General features: G+C 50.2%; 3 protein-coding genes across 3 annotated transcripts; 1 reads left to right on the forward strand and 2 right to left on the reverse strand.

Moving 5' to 3' along the window:
- Positions 1-1471: 1471 nt before the first annotated feature.
- Ccdc58 (Coiled-coil domain-containing 58) lies at positions 1472-2715 on the reverse strand. The gene is made up of 4 exons (XM_003745976.1): positions 2623-2715; positions 2191-2316; positions 1859-2005; positions 1472-1696 (listed from the first exon to the last, which is right to left on the reverse strand). Exons 1-4 carry the CDS (start codon positions 2665-2667, stop codon positions 1598-1600), a joined length of 417 nt encoding a protein of 138 aa, XP_003746024.1. The 5' UTR covers positions 2668-2715; the 3' UTR covers positions 1472-1597.
- Positions 2716-5896: 3181 nt separating this feature from the next.
- Positions 5897-9149, forward strand: Kap-alpha1 (karyopherin alpha1). Its single transcript, XM_029112247.1, has 6 exons — positions 5897-6049; positions 6330-6474; positions 6590-6829; positions 6925-7261; positions 7349-7754; positions 7872-9149. Exons 1-6 carry the CDS (start codon positions 5897-5899, stop codon positions 8160-8162), a joined length of 1572 nt encoding a protein of 523 aa, XP_028968080.1. The 3' UTR covers positions 8163-9149.
- Positions 9150-10821: 1672 nt separating this feature from the next.
- On the reverse strand, positions 10822-12033 carry LOC100904819 (uncharacterized). Its single transcript, XM_003746014.1, has 5 exons — positions 11944-12033; positions 11531-11581; positions 11351-11386; positions 11120-11249; positions 10822-11032 (listed from the first exon to the last, which is right to left on the reverse strand). Exons 2-5 carry the CDS (start codon positions 11577-11579, stop codon positions 10822-10824), a joined length of 426 nt encoding a protein of 141 aa, XP_003746062.1. The 5' UTR covers positions 11580-11581; positions 11944-12033.
- Between the last annotated feature and the right edge of the window lie 313 nt (positions 12034-12346).

Here is a 12346-nt window from a genome sequence, read left to right on the forward strand (position 1 = left end):
CGATCAGAGTCATCCCTTTGACTTTCAGTCGGAATTTTCCCGCTGCTATCGCTGTCGGCAGGTCGTCCGCAAGCATCTCCCGGCAGCGTCTCCTCCTCGGCCGGCTTGGGAGTCTTGTAATGCTTCTTATGCGTCTTTTGTTTCGAAGTTTTCGGTGGCATGGTGTTTCCCGATCCATTGTGAGCATCAGAAGTCTTCACTTCGCTTTCTGATACGTCAACTTCTTCGATTCCAGGAGCAGATTCTCCGTCTTCGACAGTGTGCGATACTCTCAATCGGCTGCTCCGTCTGTCTCGAACTGAATTCGTTCAGTGAAATAAATTGACATTAGGTATTGCTATGAACGAGCATCACTGATATTGGACTAAAAATGTTCCCACTCGGTCCTATCTGGTCATTTACCGCTGGTGTTTTGCAGTGTAGCATCAGGCATAATATCAGAGAAAGTGAGTTCAGGAACGAGGGTGTCTTCATCTTTCTGCGGCAAGCTCTGAAAACGAAATCCGGAAAACGTGAGCTCCAACTCCGGCATCTGAGACTCTAAAGAATCGTTCGGGGATATACCTAGATCCGATATACCTTCCGCGAAACATCGTTGCGTGCTCGGTTGTCCTGTCCCAGCTTTTTGTTCCTGCGAATCGATGTCGCCGACCGTTAGGCGAATCGATGGATGATATTCTACTGATACCTTGATGTTGAGGGCGTGGACTCGAACGACCCCTCATCAAGCAAGCGCAGTACGAGCCAAGTCCGAGTTCACCTTTGCCTCGGACCTGACGGATCGTCTCTCACCGGTGATCTCGAACTTATTTCTAGTGTTTAGTTGGAATGATTCAAACATTCTCGGCAAGAACCAACCCTCATGGATGAACTTACAATCGACTCTGATATCTGGTTCCACGCCTCATTTCCGGAATGGAAGAATATCTTTTTTCGAACAATCCCTAAAGACTGACAATGAGCGCTGAATCAGCTGAACAGAACCCCTCCAATCGAAGGAGGACGATGATTCTTTTTGGCGGGCTTCCTGCCGCGCGAACGGGGAGACGCCGAATAATTTCGAATTTCGCTCTCTCGTTCTCGGGGCCTCCCAGCTAACTAGCTGCTCCAAGTCGTCTAGCCGTTCCATCGCAACAAGGATCTCAACTTCTAAGGAGTCGCAGATGCAGTTTAAACATGGTATCGCTTTCCCCATCACCAGATATGGTGAGAATCGATTTGCTTCCGGGCTGGGAATCCATAGAGGATACCGAGGAGAGGGAGGCTCATTTTCAAACGTGGGAACATCTGTGGGTGCATACCGGCCGGCAGGTATAGGGTGCATGAATTTCGGGTTCCTGAATTACAATAGCACGTCGATTTGGTGCTGAATTCGAAACTGAGAGGAGGATCTCCAGGAATTCCCCAGGTCGGAAGGGCTTGGAATACGGAAGGGACCAGCTGCTCGACCGATAAGAGTCGTCGAAAATAGCTTTTTCGTGAAAAAACGCTCACTACAATTTATTAAAATTTTCCTAGAGCGCATTCAAGACGCACACATGAGTTCATCGGCTACAAAAATACTCCTCGCTGAAGATTCGCATCATGCCAAGCCCGACTAGGGGTTGTAGTACCAGCGACATCTTTCATGGAAGGCTTTATAGGTCCGGCTCCTTATGACCTCTTCCACACCGAGCTCAGACTGCAGGAGACGGAACTGAAAATAAGAAAACGGCTTCTTTATGCAGATTTTGCCCTAGTGCTGTATCATTCGAGTGGGGCGAAAGGGTTTTCAAGCTCCACACTGGATCCCATGAGCCAAGTAAGGCTGTCTCGTATGCTGAGGGGGAGTCCATTCGTTCGATAACAGAATACTAACCTTCGTTTGCTCCTTCCGAAGAGCCTTCAACACATTCACGTCGTCGGGAGATTTGTTCTTCGCTGTTCTCAGCTCCTGCACGCGGCCTTCGCTAATTTCGATGCATCCTTGAATTGCTTTCCTACGCGACGTGGAAACGTCCTCGAGCTGCGTTCAGAAAATATCGATACTTCAGTTTTCACCCACGAATTTCACCCCCAAGATTATTCGGTAGAGTGGAGCTCACACGAGGCAGCTGATGGGCAACTGCAAACAATACATTGACCATCCCTGCGATATGATGATGAGCTGCCCGTGGAATCTCGTGGATCTGAGCATCCGAAATAACAAACCTGAGCGTGTAGATCTTTACATGTTTTGGTCGCGTCCTTCTCACCAACGAAACTTTGAGTCGGGATGGTGGTATTCAGTGCATGGATGATGTTGTCATCCAACTTCCGACTGTTCTTCAATAATTCCTGATTGGAACAAGAAACGATTTCAACATCCACTGAAGTTGGGGCTCGGGAGCTGCTTAAGCCGTCTCTGACCTTCGCCTGAAGCCTTCGCGCTGGGGAACGAAGGTCGGGGGAGGATCAGGCAGAATCGGAATCGTTCGCTGTCGGATTCGCGCAGGTCACCGCTCGCGGAGGAGCGACGTTCTGACCGGCTGACGCCGGCTAATTCCAATCGCCTTCGAAGGGAGATCAGACGCGAGAAGTTGTGCTTCCATCGTCCCTGGTGCCCTCCAAATCTGCCCGTTCGGTCCAGCTTATACACATTACCTCGAAAGCTAGAATATCATCACAAGCGGTCGTCGCACTGTCCATCTCGAATCATCCCTGTGGTGGTGATCTGGTGCTTCCGCGGCACCCACGTGGTGGCCCAGTGTATCACAGACGTCGTCAATGTGGAGAGAAGGCACTCACACAAAGTAATGACAGACATAGACGAAAATGTATCCTGCTGGAGGCATGGAATTCGCTTCTCCGGAAGGACAAATGAAGGGCGATCCCGAGCGTAAGGACGGTATAAGGAGATTCGGTTCGGAACGTTTGAGTGATGAGGAGAATGGAATCTTCTCACCAATCCACCGAACCGAATGGTGTGGATGATTCCTGCCTGGAACCCGATCGAAATCGGGCGGATTGCTGTGCCGGAGTCGGAGCTCGGGCTCGGAGTCATTTAACAGACGCTGATGCATTTCTCACCGCGGACTCCCGGTCTTCGAATGGATCCTTCAAGGGATCCTCAAGGTCCTTGAACGGATGGCATACAGACTGGCACGACAGCGAAGGTTTCAACATGTCCGATCCTACCCGAACATTGCCAGCGCCTCGCAAGAGGCTGCGAGCGTCCTCGTTCGCCGGTGTTTTCCCCCGCAGCCAGCGTGGTGGCGTAGGTATGACAGTGGCGAGTTCGTTGGAATCCTGCGGAATAAGGCAAGGTACCTGCTATGACCACGTGCACTTCGTGCAGGCAGCGCTAAATTCGAACGAGCCGGACTATGATAGAAGTAGCCGTGACCTAGAGTTGTGATGACATCATAGTTACAAGGCTTTACATTTGCTAAAAAAATACGATAGCTGGAGAAACACGCAAATATTGCGGAGAACATGCGTAGCCTGAAAAGTATGTCTTGACCTAACTGAGGTGATCCGGCGTCGACTGAGCATGAAGTCTGTTCTGGGAGGGGAAGCGCTAAAAACTGGTTCGGTCCCAGACAGACATTGCGATTTTATTCCATTTTATTTTTTTCCATTTTATAGGGGAATGACTTTAGGTATCTTGATGTTTCGGGAGGGGGCTGCTACACCATCCCTCATTGGGATTCCGACGACCCTGCTGTCATGGAAGGAGGAACACGCCAATGTCACCGAACCTCCTCGATTGCGAGCCGGGGGGTGAAGTTGAAATCCCATCTCGCCGATTCGCCCGCCTGATAGAGATCCGATAGATATGCCGGATGCTCTCAGCGGACAACTCGTTCGGCATCTATGAAAACTGTTTCTTTAATCCTTAGTAGGGAAGAAAAATCAGTGAGCCATAAATTTTCTGAGAGGAGAGCCTGCCACGACTCGTGTTTCTGGCTCCATCGCTGTGGAGTCGTAGGTCCTCCCGATTGTCTTCGTTTGCATCGCATGGGGGAAGTTCGCTCTGTTCCCGCGGGAAAGGCTCGGCAGACTCTAGCAGAAGGGGCAGATCTCGGAGAAATGCCGATTCGACGGCTTGAAGGCGGCGCCTAGAGTGCGAGTCCGCGTAATGGCTATCCGGGAGATGTTCCTATCATTCAGGGGAGGTCTGCTCGAAAACTATAGTCCTTTTTGCTGAGCGTGCCACGGCTCTGAAAGTCGCTGTGACTGTGAATGTATGAACTGAGCATTGATGTGGATTTCCGGGCTCGTACAGACGCGGTCACTCTCCGAACCTCGACATCCGATAGAATATTAGTCTTCTTGGAAGGTAGCTCCGCCACGACAATGATAATGTCAACGATGAATTCGGAGGCAGCATCAACATTTCCTTCGTTAAAGAACCCGAGAGAACCCTGTGAACAGCATGCGCGCAGTCCCGATCCGCAATTGGTAAGACTAGCCCCGACAATAATCGACAGGGAGGCTGGATTTGGGTTGGATTGGACTTATTTAGACCTCCCATGTGCACATACGGACCCTTTCATTCCAGGTATTGCATTCACGAGGCATTTGCCTCAAACCTTGTAGGGTGTTCTTCGTCTTCCTGAGAGTCTCCGCCGTAGTATTCGGGTGAAGTCCCAGTCGGTATGCGAATTCCCGTTGGTCGGGGTGTCCTCCTTCGCATTCCTTCCATTTCATATCTCGGGCTGACATCCCGCGGGCGGGTAGCGGAGCTCGGAAGCCCTCACCTGTAGAAGGAAGAATAGCCCGATTCCGCCTGAGCGCTAAGAAGAGATCATCAACATCATTCACCTCACTCTCCCATTGCCAGATTAAATTTTTGTCTAATTTCACCCCCTGTGATCTTCACTCGATTTCTTGTAGAATTAAACTACATTCAAGTGTGGGGTGTGAAGAGCGCACGTGCAGCCGTACGAAATTCACGGCCCGCAACCTTGAAGCCCAACGGGTTGAATTTCATGCCTAGTCGTGTGTGTCGTGTCTTCCGTCGTCTTTCCTTTGCATACACACACACACACTGCTCCTGTTATCGAATTGCGTGGAGCAACCTTTCGAGGCCATAAAATTTCCTGTTGAACTGTACTCAACTACCCCCAAAGGTGAGTAGGGCTCGGAACCACCCAAAGGACTTGCCGAATGCACTCTATCCCCCAAGCAGGCGAATAAGCACTTCAAGGGCCTTGAGTCATGCTTGTTACCACCTCTTGATCATCCAACGACTTCACCGCTTGGTATCACGTCGTGTTCCCGACGGTCTCGCTTGCCCCAAGTACATTTCGTGAAGTTTTCTCGCGCCCCTACGATGGAGAGATGAATTTCTCCCAGCGACCGGATTCGGGGAGATTATTCGTCGGTTGCTGTTCTATCTGTGGGAGGTGTCGATTGAGAGCCTGTTCTATTCAGTGACGGAATTGGCGAATGAAGCTAGTTCATGGTAAATCGTCGCCAGGGGAAGTCAGATCAACTTTTCCGTCGACTCCCGCGGAGTCCGACCGGCTCGGTTCGCTCTCGATCAACTTCAAAGATTGATACTCATTCGAGGAAATCTAGCCAGCTTGACGGATTCTGTGAGAATCTGTGAGAGACAGAGATCTGTGAGAATCAAACATTTCATGTTCGAGAACTCTCGGAATGTCATTGGAAATGTCTAGGATGTTGAGGACGTGCGTTGGAAGAAAGAATGCCGTTCAGGATTGGAGTGCCCCGATTAAATTGTGTTAATATGATTCATGTACCGTCAACAGGATGCCGCGTGGATTGAACTATACCGTTACCGGGCTTGCTTGTGCTACAGATACATGCATGCGAATGATTCCCAAGGTGTTGCGGGCTTCGACGGGGATCGACCATCGCAGGTCGTCGATTGTCATTGGTTCAGAGTTCTGATCCTTTATCATTTCAGATGAGCAGCGGCAGCAGCAAGCCTACCCAACGTCCTGGGTACAAAAACCATGGCATGGATAATAAAGAACTTCGCAGACGTCGCAATGAAGAGGGAGTTCGCCTCCGGAAGGCTCAGCGAGAACAGGAGATCCTTAAAAGGAGGAATCTTAACGTAAGTTGCTTCGATGCCGCATGAATCCCAGTTCCTCGCGTCTCCCGCCCAGCCTTCGAATGCTCACAAAAAGCTTTGGAATTACCGGCGTAGAATAGCTTGCCGTGTGCCACGTCCAAACATATCATTGGGCGCTGTAATTCCTGCGTGTCCTGAGCTGGAGACGGAGGACTCGGTCAGTGAGTCATTCCCCTCGAGCTATTTGAATGACTCTCCGTGGAAGATTTCCGCGCTCCCTCACGCAAACACGGAGGTCCCTGATCTGATTACCATTGAACAGGAGGGTGTCGACGACGAAGAATTGGTGGAGGATCAGAATAAAGTCGAGGATAAGGTCACCCCGGCCATGATCGAGGGTCTGCTGACTCCGGATAGAGGAATACAACTGAACTGCGTCCAGAAATTCAGAAAACTATTGAGTAGAGGTGAGTGAGGACTAGTCAATGCGAATCCCCCGTGACGGCGAGAATCTTCCGCGAATCCGATTCCGAGAGCGCGATATTCCTCGGTAGCTATCATTATCGAATTGTTCTTCCCCAGAGCCAAATCCTCCGATCGACGAGGTTATCGAATGTGGTGTGGTTCCTCAATTCGTGGAATTCCTGAAATGCTCAGAGCACCCTCAGCTGCAATTCGAGGCGGCTTGGGCATTGACCAACATCGCTTCAGGCAACGCCAACCAGACGAAGGCCGTCTTGCATGCGGGAGCGGTTCCGATTTTCATTCAGCTCCTCAACAGCGACAGTGATGAAGTTCAAGAGCAAGCCATATGGGCCCTCGGTGAGTGGACCTCAGCCCGAGAGGAAATGACTTCCCGGTCTCACAATCGAATCGAGTCCCCCATAGATATTCCACTACACGTCGCCAATCCCCAGGCAACATCGCTGGCGACGGACCCAAATGCCGCGACTACGTCATCGAGCAAGGCATGCTTCCGCCTCTGATCCGGTTCATCGAGCTCAGTCAAAAGATCGGGATGACGCGAAACGCCGTCTGGGCCTTGAGCAATCTCTGTCGCGGCAAGAACCCGCCCCCGAACTTCGAGCACGTTCGGATCTGCCTTCCGTTGCTTGCCAAGTTGCTCTACTCGAACGACGCGGATCTATTGGCGGATACATGCTGGGCTCTCAGCTACCTGTCCGACGGTCCGAACGAGAAGATTCAAGCAGTCATGGATACCGGCGTTTGCGGCAGGCTCGTGGAGTTACTTGCGTGAGTTGTCTTCTGATTTCGTTAGAGAAGATCGTTCTTCGAATACATACTCGGGAAAATATACTTGAAAGGATTCTCTCCCCGCAGACACGTGAACCAGAGCGTCGCTTCCGCTGCTCTCCGAGCCGTCGGGAATATCGTCACTGGGGATGATAACCAAACGCAGGTCATTCTCAACCACGAAGCGTTGACCTACTTGGCTCACTTGCTCGGATCTCCGAAGGAGAGCATTCGGAAGGAAGCGTGTTGGACCCTATCCAACATAACGGCCGGCAACAGAGATCAAGTCCAGGCCGTTATCAACGCGAACATTTTCCCGGCGCTCATCAATATCCTGAAAACGGGCGAGATGAAATCTCGCAAGGAAGCTGCTTGGGCGGTGACGAACGCTACTTCAGGTGGCAGCCCCGAGCAGATCCGATACATGGTCAGTCAGGACTGCATTCCACCGATGTGTGAATTGCTGTCGCTGGCCGACGCCAAGATCGTTCAGGTGAGATTCTGGGGTATCGAGACTCTCCACCTCGTTCTGCTCCCGGAAAATATTCACTGGAATATTCACATGGTGTCACTCCAAATGATTCAAAATTAAAACTGTCTTCCGGTACAGGTCGCCCTCATGGGTCTGGAGAATATCCTCCGGCAGGGAGCGAACGACGCAATCCACACGGACGTGAACCAATACGCCCTCGCAATCGAAGAGTGTTACGGTCTCGACAAGATCGAGTACCTGCAAACTCATGACAACCAGGAGATCTATCAGAAGGCATTCGACATCATCGACAGGTACTTCTCTCAGGAAGGCGAAGACGAGGACAACGGTCTGATGCCGGACTCTGGCGAGACTCAGTTCCACTTCGGTGGCCCTACCGGTAGTTCGGAAGGCAATTTCCAGTTTTGAACTTGATGGTGAATCGTTTGACCTACGATCGTTAGCAATCCTAATCGACCGTCGAATGGAGCGGGATCGAATACAGAGCAAGCTTACGAGCGATGGTGCGCCGTATCCTTCTGATATGGCGACTGCGTCAGCTCACCATCCGTTTACCTATTCAATATATGCCTCTACGATCGCCTGAAACGTGAAAATAGGTGAAAGCATCTCGCGGAATCCACAAACATTTCTCCGACAAAAGAAACATCAGCCTTCACAACACTGAGACCACTCAGATATTGATGGTGATCATGACAGACAAATGTACATCTGTGCCGGCCACGACTACTACTTCTACTCAGTCGAGAGGAGCGTCGACGATGATTACGAGAGAAGAAGCTACAGGTACAACGACAACAGGAGCAACAAGCACAACATTGACATCAGCATCAACGACGGGGATAATCTTCAGAACAGAAGCTAGAAAACAAGACCTGGAATGATACACAGAAGCATAAACAACGACAACTGATGTTTAAAACAGAAAAACATTCACTGTGAGATCTACTTGTTCAGGTCGTGAAACAACAACATGAATACCAACAATAACTCCAAGCTACAGTAAAGGTGAAACAGTCCTCGACAACGCATCATCTCTGTAGATAGCACATGATGTGATACACGTACAGTTCACACAATGTTACACTATACATAACATTGTCAGCGGTCGCGGGGTTGCGCGGCGACACACGGCGAGGAAGTTTTGAGCGCGAAATAATGATTTTACAAGAGGAGCGAGGGGATTCCGACCTGCCGATTGCGTTTGGTCGGAGCTCGGCCTCGGAAGGAGAAGTCCTGGCTTGCCGTGGATCCTCGTTTAGTCAAATTGAGGACTAGCGTTCGATGGCCAGCATTGGCCGACCCTCGAATGCTCAATCTACCCAAGTTACCACGGGCTTCTCCTGCTTCAATACCGTCAGTCCCATTGCTGGATACAGTTAATAACGATACATTATTACACCAGATACAATGACGTCTTGATACGAAACCCACACAGCAGACAAAGTGAGACAAGTGACCTTCAAGGGTTTCCTCGACCCCTAAAACCATACCTTCTTTCCAACAACTGAACAGTTAAACAAACAAACAAACCAACCAAACAACCACCCACCATGCCAAAAGTGGTTCTGTGATATTTAGTCAAACAATTGAATCTTTCCTACAGCAGAACTATTACTACGACGACAATAACGACTTCCACACTATAACGCTACAACATTTTTTTTCTGCCACAGCGGAAGCCGTCGGGTCGATGAGCGATCGTCGGTCGTCGATTCGATGCAATCACGGCGAGATCGCTAGTTTGGATTGTGGGGAAGATTTTTTCATTTCGGAAACAGGTCGAATCATCGACTGTGACTGGGACGACGAAACGTGAGGCTAGCCCACTTTGTATGAAACCTTGGTTAAGTCATGCAATTCACGGTTAGCTACGAATGGGCGCGAGATTTTTCGGGATAGAGCTTTCGGAAGAGGAGGGAAGTGTGGCCATTGACTCGGGTTCGCTTCGGACTCATGAGAAGCGACTTCTCCGGGTAGGGTAGTCCATTCGAGCTGAAGACGGGGAACATTTCCCCCCGAGAATCGATTCCCTATCCGCTGGAAGAAACCGCAGTAGTTATTTTTGTGCGCGGTAACCAGCGTTCGCTTGGACGGTCGGCTCGACCGGTGCAACGGAGTCAATCAGCTTAGACAGGACTTACTCAGAGCGAAGTACTGGAGCCTGGCATGGTAAAATGGTATACATACACACATGAACAGACGTACACATCATAACGGACAGGGATTTACACCCAAGGGAGCACTCCCGGATCGAGGGCTGATCAGCGAAATCTGTTCAGACGAACGCATCGGCCTCGTGGCGGCCTGATATTCAGTGGGATCGCGAACAGATTCACCGGCTGTCCCGCGGGACGGGCACATAAGTTAATGTTACTCTTTAAGACGGGAGAAACCCGGTTGGGAAGCGCGACGCTTGGACGCCGCTGATAAATACGAGCAGCACAAACAGTATACGAGCGAAACATTTACCAATATACATACTACATCAAAACAGAAACGACCTGAATGATACGCAAATCGTGTACATGGATTACGGAGCACATCTGAACAAGAGACGGCGCGCAGGGGCATACAATCAGTGAAATAGAATAGATAGGGTTCATTCAAGTAGAATGCCGTTTGAATCCCCGATAGTTCGTTTCCCAATCGGCTACATTGCAGAGCGCTAGAACTGAGACGTGGGATCGTGTGTTTTGAGTTTCCGAGCAAGAAGTTGGAAAATTTTCGCATACTCACATCTGATAAAATCTGTACTCTAATTCGAGTTCTTCCGACGGTATTTGGAGAGAGGAAAACCAATTCAATTACAGGGATGAAATCGAAACCCGATGTATTGGTTGGAAGTTGGAAGACAATAAAGTTGAAATACCGATTGGCATTTCACTCGCATCTGTCGTTTCAGCTCGTCCCCCCATTATGAGTTCTACATGCAGAGATAATGAGCGATAGTCTCGAGGTTGTTTATTCCCTGAATTTTTACATGAAACGAACTGTAGGCTGCTTCGCGCAGCGATCACAGAGTCGTCGAGTATAATCTAGAGTGATCCCGCCGCCCATGATAGCATCATTTCTGCGCGGTCCGCTTCGATTCTTCCTCGTCTTGGCGGTTCACATCTTTGTGCCAATCCAAATTCATTTGGGCTACGCTGTATCCAGCCGCGCGTTCTTGCTTTCCGATATAGGTGCCGACGAGCATCCCCAGGATAGTGAAGACCGCGAAGTACAGGTTGCCTTTGATCTTGCTCACCGAGCGAGCTTTCTCCATGACAGCTTGTCTGATGGAAGATATCATTGTAGAACGATAATTACGGAAGCGGTCCTCGCGAAAAACCGCTCCATGTTGACAAACGGCCCTTACTTACGAAACGAATTCCGGCGCTCCGCCTCTGCGATACTTTCCGGCGAATACCAGGATCCATCTGTCGAATGAACTCGTCCTGTGTCGGTCGAGGTTATTCGTGTTCGGAGTAAGCTCAGGTTCCTTGGGGGTGACTGGAAGCAGATTGCTCGAGATATGATGTGATAAGGATTGAGGACATGGCTACAAATCTCGGCGAGACGCCGCGATCACGAATCCAGACGAGGTTCCTTACCTGATGAGGAGAGCCTCGTGGTAAAGGGAGCACGAGCTGCAATTGATCAGTCTTTAACATGTCTCTTGGACTCACTCGTGCTCATACGTAAAAATATGAGAGATCAGAATAATCGGTCATATCGTGGGCCGTGAGCCTAGGACTCGCGTTTCGATGCGAAAGAGAAGAGATTTCACTCACCCTGGATCCATCGACGCGATCCCGCCGTGATGACACGATTTATCAGCATTGCTGCAGAGAAAGATCGTCCCCTCATTCCTTTACCCACCAATCGTTACCAAGCTTCGAGCACCGAGAATACGTCAAGCTTCCCGATTGAATACTCGATTCTCGTCTTAAAATCTCTAGACGGTTTAGGCCATCGCTCGTGGATATGCTCATCCGAATCTTAGCCGCATATCTTCTCCGAGAGGCAAACCTGCGGATCTGTCACCGCATCGGAACAGCTGATGCCCCTCTCTATTCATCTGGATAAATTCTTGATAGCATCTCCCCTGAGAGAATCCCCGGCAGGGGAAGGAATTCATCGGGCTTGCCAGAAGCGCTACATCATTTGAGCGGCCGTGATGAAATATCAACTACACGGAACTCACTCTATGTTGGGAGAGTCGGAGCTCTTAGCTGCGCGCGAGATGTCTCCTTGAGGTCCCGTCTTGTTTTGTTTTGGTGGTGCTGCTCGGTTCGAGTTTTTCGAAATTGCTCCGAGTCGGGTTGGCTCTGCTGCTGCTTTTTCGAAGGTCGCGGGAATTTCCACTCCTGCTCCATCCCGAGCTTGAGCTTCGAGATCGTCCTGTCCCTGTATCGAGCGTACCGGTCGAATTTCCCTTGGCTGGATGAGCTGATCGGTATTTTTGTCGTGGGACGTTCATTGACTCCAGAGTCGCGTAGGAACGTTGATGAATTGCGGGAGTTTGAGGACTTGAAGAGAAGGAGGAAAAAATATGAGCTGCTCATGTGTTGCTGGAACTCGTTCGACGGTCACAGAGAAACATCGGA

The sequence above is a fragment of the Galendromus occidentalis genome, unplaced genomic scaffold, assembly GCF_000255335.2.
Source record: "Galendromus occidentalis unplaced genomic scaffold, Mocc_1.1 scf7180000077487, whole genome shotgun sequence".
NCBI classification, from domain to species: Eukaryota; Metazoa; Arthropoda; class Arachnida; order Mesostigmata; family Phytoseiidae; genus Galendromus; species Galendromus occidentalis.